The sequence below is a fragment of the Pseudorca crassidens genome, chromosome 3, assembly GCF_039906515.1.
Source record: "Pseudorca crassidens isolate mPseCra1 chromosome 3, mPseCra1.hap1, whole genome shotgun sequence".
Lineage (NCBI taxonomy): Eukaryota > Metazoa > Chordata > Mammalia > Artiodactyla > Delphinidae > Pseudorca > Pseudorca crassidens.
The window spans coordinates 77,432,353-77,447,177 of NC_090298.1; the positions used below are offsets into that span (position 1 = coordinate 77,432,353).

The 14,825-nt window shown below is 38.5% G+C and overlaps 1 protein-coding gene across 8 annotated transcripts in view; it reads right to left on the reverse strand.

Annotated features, from left to right (window-relative positions):
* Positions 1-14,825, reverse strand: part of ELL2 (elongation factor for RNA polymerase II 2) — a 77,112-nt gene that overhangs the window by 25,485 nt on the left and 36,802 nt on the right. For 5 of the 8 annotated variants that reach the window (XM_067731279.1, XM_067731280.1, XM_067731278.1 and 2 more), the window contains 2 exons: positions 5,919-6,040; positions 792-955 (listed from right to left, as the gene is read on the reverse strand). In XM_067731279.1, the coding sequence (XP_067587380.1) occupies positions 792-955; positions 5,919-6,040 (286 nt within the window). Of the gene's footprint in view, positions 1-791; positions 956-1,106; positions 6,041-14,825 lie in introns of all 8 variants that reach the window. The other 3 variants (XM_067731286.1, XM_067731287.1, XM_067731282.1) reach the window with 2 other exon arrangements.

Below are 14,825 nucleotides of genomic sequence, written 5' to 3' on the forward strand. Positions count from 1 at the left end.
CAGTGACTTGTGTTATTAAACTGACCGAGGCCTCATAGAGCTCATCTTCACTCTGCGTGACTCTATTACTGTTAATAGTCACTGTGAATTAACTCTTTAAAACTGTCAGGGTCACTGCTCGTAAAGGAGAGACTCAACTTGCGGGTCTGGTCTTAATTCCCCTCGATTTGATGGATATTTGAGTGAGCTGATGATAAAGGTGATGGGGGTAGCGCAGGTTCTTAATTAATGGAGAGATGAGGATGAGGATCCATAATTGAGATGACATCACAATTGAGGTACCAAAGAGGCATCACCCTAATGCTTTGCTATAAGCACGTTTTAATACTTTTGCAATAAAAACTCCTTGTTGTGCAAAGATCCTTTGAAATTCTGCTAATAGAAAACTCATAAGTTCTACTAATAGATTTTACTATAAAAATAACTCTCCAGAAGTACAAAATAAGAACTATACTGTCCACCACTGAAATTACATCATCCAGTGACAAAGAAAACACAACAGTACCACTATCACAATCTCACATAATAAAGTAACTTGAGCAGATCCCAGGATTGTAAAGTAATAACAAATGGCCAGTAGAGGATCTGGGATTTATGAAAGAAATAAAACTTTTCAATCTCTTCAATTTATCAGCAGTATGAAGAGAATAAATGACTTTTGACCATGTTTTTCAAAGTGTTCTGAAAACTAATTTCTGTGTTTTCATTAAGTAATATTACCAATATTTACCTAGAGTGATCTTGAATGATTCCAATCAATCAGCAAGAAGGAGAAAGGTATCTATACAAACCTACATATGGTCCACCAGGTTTGATAACTTTTGTGCTTCGGTTGCGGGATTCCTCCTCTGCCTGGGTCATTCTTTCTCGTGTCATCTGATACGAGTCATTTGTTGCACACACTGTAATTTTATCTTGTATAAATCCCAGGCAATTGAGCTGGGATGCTCCAGAGCTGTCAGGTAAGATGGTGCCTTGTTAGATATGTCCCACATTTTGCATAATAAAGGCAAGCAGAAATTGTATAATCCTAAAACCAGCAGCTTTAATAATAACTTTGCAATTCAAAATAACTAATATTAGTCATTTTAAAATGTAAAGCTTACTTAAAAATTTTTAAGTTTCTCCTCTTCATTTGATATCACATTTTTTTTTTCCATATTCTGGATAGAATGGGTGAAATGAGATCTCAGAGACCAAATCCATGAAATGTTGAAAAAAAAAAAAAAAAAAAAGAATCAGTACTTGGAATGAAGACCAGAGTCTTGATGGGGACTGTAGTTCTACTGTCATTTTTAAAAGAATTATCTACCACTGATGTGAGAAATGTTAAAAGTTTACTTTTAATGGAACCATAATATGTATGCTTTAGAACTGACTAGATGAAACAGACCCACCATAATAATGCCTTTTATTTTTAATAAGATATTAAGTTTAAGGCTAAAGTACTGCCAAATATCATAGTTTAATTTATTACTATTCACCCAAATACCCTAAAAAATTGTAACTTTATATTTACCATTGTTAAATCTCTATAAGATGATCTTTTGATATAGCAAATACTGAAAAATACTGGACAGGAGATTTTTGCAGAAATATTAAAAAAAGAAACCTTTTATTTACACAATCACGAATATTAACACTGGCCAGGAAGACGGCTCTGTATTCAAAGTATTATGCTAATATTAGGGGATTATGGTAACAGTTATGCTAGTATTTTAAAAAGAAATTATTATGGCCTTAAAACAGACTAGAATGTAGAAGTAATGAAAATGTCACTACAGCTCTGATATTCTATTTCTTAACTTAATTGGAAGTAGCTTTGTTATGATGCTAAGAAATAAGGGTTGATAAAATTTTTGTAAGTTGCTAATAACTGTCTGTACAAATGCTATTTTAAAAAAATCAGTTCGTTCTTCTCATAAATATTTATTGGGCAGAGAGACTGTGTGCCTGGCAATGTGTGAGGTACCTGGGCTGTGACAAGGACTGACAGATGCGGTCCCTCCTTCAAGGAGCTCTCTGTCTAATGGGCGACAAGGATGAGCACACTGGAAATTATGATGCAGTGTGACAAGTGACAGGGAACAGGGAACCCCCAGGAAGGTACTTCACCTGGACTTGTGGGCAAGGCAAAGGCTTCCTAGAGGAAGTGGTGATTGAGCTGATCTAGAGGGATAACTAGACAAGGGGGAAGGACAAAAGTGTTCTAAAGGGATAACCAATGTGTGCAGGCCCAGAGGAACAAGGAGGAGGTTTTCAGCTTGACCAAAGGGAGCTGGCAAGAACAATTAGAGGTGAGGATGAAAAGAGGGTATAAGAAGTGCATCACACAGGGCTTTGGAGGTCATAGTATAAATTTTGGACTTTTCCCCAAGAATAACAGAGACTGAAAATAGTCTTATTTATTCCGTAGAAAAATCAATCTGGATGAAGAACAGATTGGAAGGAAGGGGGCACTCTTGTGAAAGCAGACCAGTTAAGAGGCTACTGAACGATTACAGACAAGAAGCAATGGCTTGAACCAGGGTAGGGCAGTGTGAATGCAGAACAGTAAACAGATTCCAGAGATAGTGAGGAGGCAGCATTGACAGGATTTGGTCAGAGATTAGCCATGGCCAGGGGTTGGGGGTGGGGGTTGGGTGGGTGGTCGTTAAAGACTGTGCCCAAGTTACTAGGTGTGTGGAGCTGCCATGTGAGACACCGGAGTACGGATGGGAGAGAGAAAATGAATTCAGTGTTGGACCTGGTTGGTGACTTTGAAGAAGTAAGGAGCAGTCTCAGGAGGGAATGGACTGTGAATAACACTAATATTTAAAATAATCAATAGGAAGATAAAAAGACCACAGGAGACCAAAGAGGTAGAGGGAAATTAGAAGAGCAGTGTGTCATGGAAGCCATGGGAATAGAATACTTCAAGAATCAGAGAGTGGTCCACAGTGTGAAATGTTGGCAACAAGTCCAGAATAATAAGGAACCAATAAGCATCCCCTGGGTTCATGGGCAAGGAGGTAAAGGCTCTCTTCGAGAAGCATATTTCAGTGGAATGGCGGGGACTGAAGCCAGACTTCGGGTCCAGAAGTGAGTATAAGGGAGGCGGGTTTGGGTTTTTTTTGGTTTTTGTTTTTGCGGTATGCGGGCCTCTCACTGTTGTGGCCTCTCCTGTTGCGGAGCACAGGCTCTGGACGCACAGGCTCAGGGGCCATGGCTCATGGGCCCAGCCGCTCCGTGGCACGTGGGATCTTCCCGGACCGGGGCACGAACCCGTGTCCCCTGCATCGGCAGGTGGACCCTCAACCACTGCGCCACCAGGGAAGCCCGGTTTTTGTTTTTATTCTCTTTTTTAATGAGGCCTACTTGAGCTGAAAATCCAGTGAAAGGAGAGAAAGGAAGGGGTAGGGAGGGAGGATGAGTAGGAAGAAAAGACTGCAGTAGAGAAAAGTCTGCAGTGTGAAGGTCTGGTGGCAGGAAGTTTGAATTTCAACATCTCCCCTTATGATTTACTAAGTAATTTACATAGTGAGAATAAGCTGAACCTATTGCCAATCACAATGAAGATACAGTTTTCACCATCCAAGGTCAAGAAACAGATCTTTACATGAAAACAAAATACAGCTATAAACCCTGTGGGCAAGAAGGTACTCTCCAGAATTCTCCACTCATCCCTTTTGAACTTAGTTACCTTAAAAGTTTAAATACTTTGACATATGTGCATAAATGTTCCTACAGTCCTTCTCTAGCCTAGCTCACTGTTTCCTATACTTGAGTATGCATTATTTACAGAGCTGTATTATGTATTTTCACTAGGCCTGTGAATGGGCAGATTCAAGGAATTTTTGAGTGTGGGATTTCCACCATCTTACATATGAGAAAAGCGAGGCCCAAGGAGATTTAAAAAGAAAGATAAGAAAGAAGACTAGTTGATATATATTTTTTGAACATCTATTTATGGAGCTCAGCCAACACTGTAAGACTGGAAAATGAGTGTAAGAAAGCCCCTGCCCTTAAGGAGCTTGCACAACTGTAGGAGATACAAGATATATGGAAAATAAAAAATCAAACTGAATAGAAAAGGTGGAGCCAGATTATAAAAAGGTTTTCTTGCCAGGATAAAAACTGGAACTCTGAGTGCTTTTGTTTTTATGATGGCAAATTTCAATTTATATTCATACCACACTTGGATCATACGAATGTATTTATGACAATGTTCTCACAATAATTGTTTCTTTTCTGTTGGCACATCATGTGTAGTTTTATAAAGTGACCTTAAATCTTTCTCCAAACAAGGTAGAAATAAACACACAGGGTATCTGTGATGTAACGGAGAAACCATATTACCTATGATAGGCCTGGTTTTGAAGAGGGAATTAAGTTCCTTAATGAAATTCCTAATGGGACATAGTTCAGTTTGATGTCAAAATGTTCTCACTGTACTAAAATAATTCTCTTAAGACAAGTGTTACAGGTAATGGCACTATTAGAAATCGGTGTGCCCTGTGGTATGTAAAGAACACTGAAGTATGAGTTAGAACTCAGTTCTCATTCAGCCCAGTCACTAACCAACCAGCTATGCAACCTGTGAAGTGAAGGGGTGGAACCACACAATCACCGAGGACCCTTGTACTTGGTGATTCTATGATCTATTACAATGCTGTCCCACAGAAATTTCTGCAATTTAAAATGTTCTGTGTTTGTGCTGTCCACTATGAGAACCACTAGCCATGTGGTTATTTAGCCTATAATATGTAGTTAGTATGAGTGAAGAACTAAATTTTATTTCATTTTTATCAACTGAAATGTAAATAGCCCCATGTGGCCAGTGGCTATCACTGTGGACAGTGCAGAAAAGTCTACAGAGTCTAAAACTCATGCAATTTATACCAAAAAATGTAAGTTTGGGGGAAGGCAACTTTTAGAAAGCAAAATTAACATATACTCAGGGAAAATGGCAGATTAAGATAAAGCAAAAAGTTATTTAGTCGCCTTAAATGGGAGAAGAAATTTAGACCTCTCTCAGTGAAGTGTCTTATTTTGTATCTCTGCCTTCCCTGCTTACTTGGAACACAACTTTCCCTTCCTTTCTCCCACACACAGCAAACACTTAAAGTTTCAAGTACAACACAGAGGAGAGATAGGGATGGATGGCCCTGGGGGCCTTGGGGAACTTTCGGCCAATGTCAGTGTTTCTCGGGAGGTTGGGGGCTCTAAGGCCTTGTCTTTATCCACAGGCAGAACAAACTCCCATGAGGGGCCGTTATTTAATCAGAAACAACCACAGCAAAGAAGAGTGTAACAAGTAGCTTAGTGTTTACAGAGGACCTAAGTAGATAAGGGTTCCAGTGGGTACCCTGGGCTATGGGTGTGTATTTTTGTCTTCCTCCCTCCTTTTTTCCCCTGAAAATCAGAAATGACTGCTATACTGGGGTTAATTTCTAGTTTCCATTCTGCTGCAGAATAAAGATTTTTAAAAACCTATCTTAAAACAAGCCTTGCACAGCGAAGGAGGAAGGGGATATATAAGACACACGTATATTTTCCTCCTTTATCTATGAGTGTGAGTCCTGAGGATACTATAAACACTCTTATTTATATTCAGTGAATAAAAATTTAAAAACCCCTCAAACTTGTCTTTAATTAAAATAAACAAAATAAACCATGTTTTATAGGTATAAAATCTATACCTTAAAAATTCCTCAAGGGCAAAAATCTTAAAATTTTTGTGATTGTATCCTACAGTGACAAATATAATTTCTAGCACATAGTATGTGCTCAATATTTCTCAAATAAATAAATAAGCCCTACCATTCAAGTCAGTAAATATTTACGGAATGACTACCATGTATTTTATTGTAGAATTAAAAAAGAAAACCCTCAAAGAAAAATCATTTTCCCTTCAGCATACCTTGGAACGCACTTACCTGGAGAAGGTTTGCTGGATGCAGTCAAAGCTGCCTTGAGGGTTGTCTTTACCCACATTTGACAAATAGAAGTTAAAGGTATGCACTTCGTTGGGGGGATCATTTTTAGGGATTTTGACAAGCTAAAAGGGGGACAAAGAGAGAAACACTTCAAATTATAAATTTGCTATAGAATGATCTGATGACTGACTTAACTGTTTTTCAAGCGACATTCATTTTTTACCGAAGCCCTCTTGAGCATCTAAATTTATAGCATTTATATTACCAAATCATTCAAGGAATCTGACAAGCATGCTTTAACTCACCACGTTCTTATTTCCATTTTCTATCCTAAAGTGTCAGTAATCATATCGGCTCAGTAATTAGTTTATAAGAGGAACCCCCTTCTTTTCAAACTAGAAAATGGTTACAGTTCACATGAAGAGTTATTAGTGAACTCGCTAAAAAGCTCTTCCTCTTTTGAGATACACAGGTTCTGCCTTTGGCTACATGACCCGCTGCTAAATAGCTTCTAGATATTTAGATGGTCTCGAGATAGAGTCCATATCCCAATCTTTTGCTGTCTTATTACATACGCATTTCATTTTAATTCTTACTTCTTGGAGCAATATTTTTGAAGAATAACTAGCAGCATAAGGTGACTACTATAATTACATTCACACCAAAACGCAGCTGGGTGCTTCTCCCTGCCCTATGATTCTTGTACTCATCCTCATGTTTACAGAACAAGGTCAGCAGCCTACAGAGATTATTCTGCAGGGCACTCCAAGGCTGAGCCCCAGGCAACACTGTGGAACAGGCAGATGTTTCCTATGCTCTTGCTCAAGGTCTGGTTTCTCTGCTAGATGGGAAGCCCCAGAAGTGAAGGGACAGGGTTGCTCTCGATTACTGAACCCCTGTACTGGGTACATTTTCCTGGCACACAGGAGGAGCTTAATAAACATTTGTGAATAAATGAGCTGGAAACTTCTGTCTTTCAACTGCTCCACTCTTCCCAGCTCCCAAGACCTTTCTTCCCTTGGGTCTACAGGGGCCACCATGGTGTTAGATGATAATTATGAATAGGATGCATTGGAAAGAAAGTAAAATATGACTTCCTGCTCTCCAGCCTCCAAATACATGGTCTTGGCAATTCAGTAGACAAGCAAGGAGGGAGAAAGTGTTTTCTAATTCTCTTTTGTCTCCTCCAAATCTGCCCTTTACATCAATGGAAGATTAAGACTCAGAGCTAACTGGCTGCCAGATATATATATATATATATATATATATATATATATATATATATATATATACACACACACACACACACACACACATATATATCACTCATGAATATGCTAGTAAGCATAAGCGTGTATGAACTCTACTTGGCCCTGAGGACATCCTGCAACTCTGATTTGCTCACTCTAAAAAGACTCCTAATGTTTTATCTACAGAAAATAATTTAAAGCCACCAACTCCATCCCACACCCCTCCCCCTAAAAGTGAAGAAAGCTAAGAAGGGAGACAATTTGCAGTGTCTGGTACATAGCAGACATGCAATAAATGTTTGTTGAAGGAATGAACGAACAAGGAGAAGAAAAAAGAAAGAAGTCAAAGGTAAACATCTTTTCAAAGGAGATTCATTCAGAAGACCCATGTAGAGTTCGAGAGCCTAAATTTCACCAAAAATGTTGAATATTAGATAATACTCCATAGATCCTCCATCACTCATGAATTTAAACTATCTTTGACTCCCTTTTTAAATTAGTTCTAATTGCTAGAGTAACAAGCTTCTACATTAATTATCCACTCTATAAATTATATCTCTGGGGGGCCCTAAAGTTACTCTTTTATTTTCCCAAATTTCCCCTAGTTCTAAAATGCTGGAACTTTGTGAACAAGTCTTAATTTACTCTGTAAGTATTCATCAGGCTGTCTTATTGGGCATGCAAACTGAACACCTAGTCAGCAAACACACACTGGTGAAATGAAATGGAACGTTTTACTTCTTAATCCTATAGAGAGGGAGCAGAGCAGGAGCCAAAGGAATGCTTGTGTGAGATGCAAGGGAACAGCAAGTCTGTCCACAGGCTGGTGTAACAGCATTCACTGACGTCTGCTTTTGTTTTCCTAATAATAGCAGGGCTCTGCTGTCAGAGAAGGGATGTGCCCGGTAGCCCAAAGCTTCCTTAAGGTCTAGGACAGGAGGTAGACAGGTAATGTAGGTGTGAACACTTGAATGACATCCCTTCCTCAGCCATGACTGACTTAACTTCCATTCACTTTCCCCCTCAACTGTCCCTGTAGATCTGCAGAACCTGGTTGGGGAGATTTTCCACAGTGGTTGTAGGCTCATCTCCAGGCCAGGCTCTGGCTTCAGTTTAGGCCTAAGGTCTTCCTTCCTGTGCGGCTCAGGTCTGGGAATGCAGGAGCACTTTACGTACCAGAGTATGAAAGACTGTCCGTTTTGGGAGATTCTAAGTTGTATTTTAAAAGAGTAGAAGCATATAGTTTTTTTGTATTTTGCAGGAGTGACTAGAGTCTGTACTCAAATTCTACAAATGTTCGGTATTCTTTCACTGAAAACTTTTAACTTAATTACTGGAGTCCTTAAGCTCAGACATCTACTAAACAGAGCATTTTATTCAGGAAAGTTCTTAATGAACCTTTATAATATTTAAATGTAGATTTTTCCTTTCTTATCATCTAAATTGTGATTCCTCTTAAGTAATATTTATACTTCTAAAGGTGAAAAATTATCTTCCTATACATTTTTTTCATTTTTAAACACACACACACAGAATGTCTTTGTGTAAATTTGGAGGATTTAATAACAAAAATACCTTGTATGAATTAATTACTGTGCACACCACTCAAAGCATTAGGGTCTGGCCTGATGGTGGGCATAGAATACTTTCATATTCTTATTCTTTAAAAGAATCTTGAATAGAAAAAAGCTATAGTCATTTAAAAAATATCATAATGAACAGAACAGGAAAGAATCAGATCATACAGAAACAAAATTAAAAAAAATACACAACCCATGCTATATACCCACTGAAGTGTTTGAAAGTTTGTATCCCACATAGATTAGAACAGCAGTTTTCAACAAGGGGCAGTTTTGCCCCCCGGGGACATGTGGTGTGGGAGGGTGCTACTGGCATCTACTGGAGGCCAGAGACAGTGCCCAACACTTTACAGTACACAGGACAGTCCCACAACAAAGAGTTACCCAGTCTAAGATGTCAGTAAGGCCCAAGTTAAGAAACTATGGATTAGAGCTAGAGGTAGAAAAGAAGTCAGGGAATTCTGACTTTATTGACTTCTGAAAATTAATGAAGAAGTGGAGGGGGAAATGGTATCTTTAAAGAAATAAAAGTACCCGTTTAAGAAAAAAAGAGGTAATAGCATGGAGAATGACAGCAGGACTTCTCAGAAGTCTCTCCAACCCACTGTCCCACTCTGTGGTGTGTACGTGAGCAGTGAGCAGATAGGGGCAGGAGCAGGCATCAGGGAAAATTATGTTCATCATGGAACCCAAAGGTGAATCTTGATGCATATCATGGTATTTTTCTCCAGCTGAGGAGCTGGGGTGGGGTTGGAGGTTAAGGAATGATGAGAACATGAAGTTCTGAGTTGCCACAACTAAGTTTCTACATCTCCTTTCCTCTGTGGTTTTCAGATCAACAGCAATGCAGATGGTACAGCCTGACCTAATCTCAGGCTTTTCCTGTAAAAGATCTGAGAGCAAGATGTTGCCTAGCAATCTTCATATCTTTAAAATTTCAAAAGCTTAAATTATACGGTCTATAGATTTAGTATATCTAATTTCCTGAAGGAGATGGTATAAATTAGATACAAATTTTATTTGCATTAATATCTGAATATACTCTTCAGAATGAAATGTATGTACAAAAAGTACTCATGTTTATAGCTGGCCTAACAGTTTGGCTCCTTGGGCAAAGCCTTAATGGAAAGAGCAGGTTGTGTATGACAATTAGGGCAGGCAGGAGGGGTGAAGGAGTGGGGGCTTCAGAACTAAACTATGGGGACCTCTGAGTGGACCAAAGCCTGTAGGACTGCTGAGGGTCAGAGCTAAAGTGGGATCAGAGTCCCCACTTCAGAGACTAGACTTTCAGAGGAACTTGTGGATACTTATTGCTCCTCTCTCTAATATACAGGAACCTATTCCACAGCTTGTCTAGATAGTGAAATAGGAGTCAATCGTTTCTTCCAGAATGGTTACGAAGCATTTTCTTATAAACTGGCCTTTGAATATGGAATATGAAGAGAGGGAGTTAAAATGAAATGACTGTTATTGGTGGGCACAGGATCAGCTTCTGGAGACAGGACTAATCACCATGGGAAAAGAAATTCTGAGGTCTGATTTAGAAACAATCGTGGAGGAGCATCCCTTTGTACGATAGGAACTTCTCAATTTTAATTATAATATTTTGAGCTTTTCCTATAAGTCAGTGGGAATACCTTTATATTTAGCAACCCATGGTCTACTGGAAATTCTTTTAGCTAAATATCTTAAGAATGAAATATTATTTTAAAAGTATCAAAGACTATGATTCTAAACAGTTTCCTATTCACAATGAAAAATATAAAAATATACTACCATGTTCTGAGCAACTCGAAATGTAGATTTTAATTTTCATTCCAAATATGAGAGCTTGAAAATCAGAGGCTTAGGACCACAATCCACAACCCTCCTCCCAAACTCCAGTCTGTCTTTGATAAAAAGCTACGAAGACAAAGTTTCAGGAAACTTTCAGACATTTATAATTAACATAAACACTGTATACCAAGATGTGTAAGTCAAAGCTTCTAATTATTCTGAGACACAAGTTCAGGCATGTGGCACTGGGATCCTGCCTGAAAGGTCATTTCAATATCAAGTCACAGACCTCCTATTTACGTAAGGATATAGGACAAAAGTGCAGTGTGCACACTGCTGCAAATTTCTCACAGAGGCATGCTAACATCTGCTTAAAAGCCACTGGTACTTTTACTGCAGAGGTTGCTCCACTGGACTGAGGTACACACTAGATTAAAAATAGGACCATCAAGCAGAGAAAGCTTTCGACAAAATTCAACACCCATTTATGATAAAAACCCTGCAGAAAGTAGGCATAGAGGGAACTTTCCTCAACATAATAAAGGCAATATATGACAAACCCACAGCCAACATCGTCCTCAATGGTGAAAAACTGAAAGCATTTCCACTAAGATCAGGAACAAGACAAGGTTGCCCACTCTCACCACTCTTATTCAACATAGTTTTGGAAGTTTTAGCCACAGCAATCGGAGAAGAAAAGGAATCCAAATCGGAAAAGAAGAAGTAAAGCTGTCACTGTTTGCAGACGACATGATACTATGCACAGAGAATCCTAAAGATGCTACCAGAAAACTACTAGAGCTAATCAATGAATTTGGTAAAGTTGCAGGATACAAAATTAATGCACAGAAATCTCTGGCATTCCTATACACTAATGATGAAAAATCTGAAAGTGAAATCAAGAAAACACTCCCATTTACCACCGCAACAAAAGAATAAAATATCTAGGAATAAACCTACTGAAGGAGACAAAAGACCTGTATGCAGAAAATTATAAGAAACTGATGAAAGAAATTAAAGATGATACAAATAGATGGAGAGATACACCATGTTCTTGGATTGGAAGAATCAACATTGTGAAAATGACTCTACTACCCAAAGCAATCTACAGATTCAATGCAATCCCTATCAAACTACCACTGGCATTTTTCACAGAACTAGAACAAAAAATTTCACAATTTGTATGGAAACACAAAAGACCCCAAATAGCCAAAGCAATCTTGAGAACGAAAAACGGAGCTGGAGGAATCAGGCTCCCTGACTTCAGACTATACTACAAAGCTACAGTAATCAAGACAGTATGGTACTGGCACAAAAACAGAAAGATAGATCAATGGAACAGGATAGAAAGCCCAGAGATAAACCCATGCACATATGGTCACCTTATCTTTGATAAAGGAGGCAGGAATGTACAGTGGAGAAAGGACAGCCTCTTCAATAAGTGGTGCTGGGAAAACTGGACAGGTACATGTAAAAGTATGAGATTAGATCACGCCCTAACACCATACACAAAAATAAGCTCAAAATGGATTAAAGACCTAAATGTAAGGCCAGAAACTATCAAACTCTTAGAGGAAAACATAGGCAGAACACTCTATGACATAAATCACAGCAAGATCCTTTTTGACCCACGTCCTAGAGAAACGGAAATAAAAACAAAAATAAACAAATGGGACCAAATGAAACTTCAAAGCTTTTGCACAGCAAAGGAATCCATAAACAAGACCAAAAGATAACCCTCAGAATGGGAGAAAATATTTGCAACTGACAAAGGATTAATCTCCAAAATTTACAAGCAGCTCATGCAGCTCAATAACAAAAAAACAAACAACCCAATCCAGAAATGGGCAGAAGACCTAAATAGACATTTCTCCAAAGAAAATATACAGACTGCCAACAAACACATGAAAGAATGCTCAACATCATTAATCATTAGAGAAATGCAAATCAAAACTACAATGAGATATCATCTCACACCAGTCAGAATGGCCATCATCAAAAAATCTAGAAACAATAAATGCTGGAGAGGGTGTGGAGAAAAGGGAACACTCTTGCACTGCTAGTGGGAATGTGAATTGGTACAGCCACTATGGAGAACAGTATGGAGTTTCCTTAAAAAACTACAAATAGAACTACCATATGACCCAGCAATCCCACTACTGGGCATATACCCTGAGAAAACCATAATTCAAAAAGAGTCATGTACCAAAATGTTCATTGCAGCTCTATTTACAATAGCCAGGAGATGGAAACAACCTAAATGTCCATCATCGGATGAATGGATAAAGAAGATGTGGCACATATATACAATGGAATATTACTCAGCCATAAAAAGAAACGAAATTGAGCTATTTGTAATGAGGTGGATAGACCTAGAGTCTGTCATACAGAGTGAAGTAAGTCAGAAAGAGAAAGACAAATACCGTATGCTAACACATACATATGGAATTTAAGGAAAAAAAAATGTCATGAAGAACCTAGGGGTAAGACAGGAATAAAGACACAGACCTACTAGAGAATGGACTTGAGGATATGGGGAGGGGGAAGGGTAAGCTGTGACAAAGCGAGAGAGAGGCATGGACATATATACACTACCAAATGTAAGGTAGATAGCTAGTGGGAAGCAGCCGCATAGCACAGGGAGATCAGCTCGGTGCTTTGTGACTGCCTGGAGGGGTAGGATAGAGGGTGGGAGGGAGGGAGGGAGACGCAAGAGGGAAGAGATATGGGAACATATGTATATGTATAACTGATTCATTTTGTTATAAAGCAGAAACTAACACACCATTGTAAAGCAATTATACTCCAATAAAGATGTAAAAAAAATAGGACCATCAAGGTTTTTTTTCCCTCATTTAATATAAACACTTTGTTCTTTTGTGGGTATTACAAATGATTTAAACTTCCATAAGCTTTTATTTGACAGCAATTCTATAAGTTCTAATATCCAGCCTTTTCTACTAAGGTGACTGCAAATGCTCAATGGATGTTCATGACCCAGCAATACCACAGAGTTTGACATGACAACTCTCGGTCCTTAAAGCAGACCTGCTGGCAGGGCCTTTGAGATCATCTAGCTGAATGTCTTCATTTTACAGATTTGAAACAGAGAGAAGTTAAGTGACTTGCTCAAGGTTACGTCTCTATATAAAATTGTAACCCCTGTACTCCTGACCTCCTGACCCTGGCTCCATGTTTGTCTAAAACACTTAGTACCTGCACTACTTACAGATTTTGTTTGTTGTCTTTCTCTTCTGGCTAGAATATAATCCTTAGAAGGACAGAGGCTTTTGTCTGGTTTGTTCCCTGTATTGCCAGCATCTTGAATAGTGTGTGGCATAGTCACTCCATATGTACTTGCTGAATGAGTAAAAATGGTGATTAAAGCCTCAGACAGGACTAGAACTGAAGTGTCTGCTTTTTTTCCACCAATATAAAGCATGTTGAAAAGTTTCCTTATATTAAAAAGGGGTTCTATCCTCAAATAAGTTTGGGAAATGCCAGCTTAAACAAAAGCTTTTACTTTGCTGTAGGTTCTTTCATACTGAATAGCGGTTTCCCAATTTTTGTGACCTCAAAACCCACTTCTTCCATTCCTATAGTATCTTAGGAGGCCAGCCTGTCTCTTAATATTATTTGACTAAAATATCTATTATTTTACTATAGATAAACTATATATCTTAGTTTGGATACAAAAAGTGCTACAAACACTTAAACATTAGAATTCTCCATTGTTCTCAAATCCTTTCCTGACTTTTAATCTGTAATTTCTGAAAAAAAAAATCCTGTAATTTCTTAATAATCTAGAAAATTCGGCTTAGCTAGAGAAATGTATTGATATTTGCATGTACTGTTCAGGTTCCAGAGTTTAGGGACAGAATAAACCTAGAATCAGAACAGAAAATAGAAATCTCAACCTGAAAGCCACAAGTCCTATTTTTCAAACTAGAGCTGCGGTTATGAGTTTAGGCCTAACATTATGGGTTTAGGGAAGGAAAAAAAACCCTCTCGGATCAGTCCAGATGTAGAAACCAATGCTGTGGTGGAGGTGGGGGACTAGGGAGGGGAGGGGAGGGTATCTTTCACTGGCAATTGATCAAGTTTAAGTATTAGAGAAATCAGTAAGAGATAAATATTCCTATTGACAAGGAATGACAGGGAGTGGAGAAGATCCCACATATATCATAAACATCTGAAATTTCCACATGATAGAGGCTTTACTGAGAGTAGTGCAAAATGCTAAATTTATCTGCACAAAGGGAACTATCGGCAGTTATCCAAAAAATGCAGGCCACGTACCA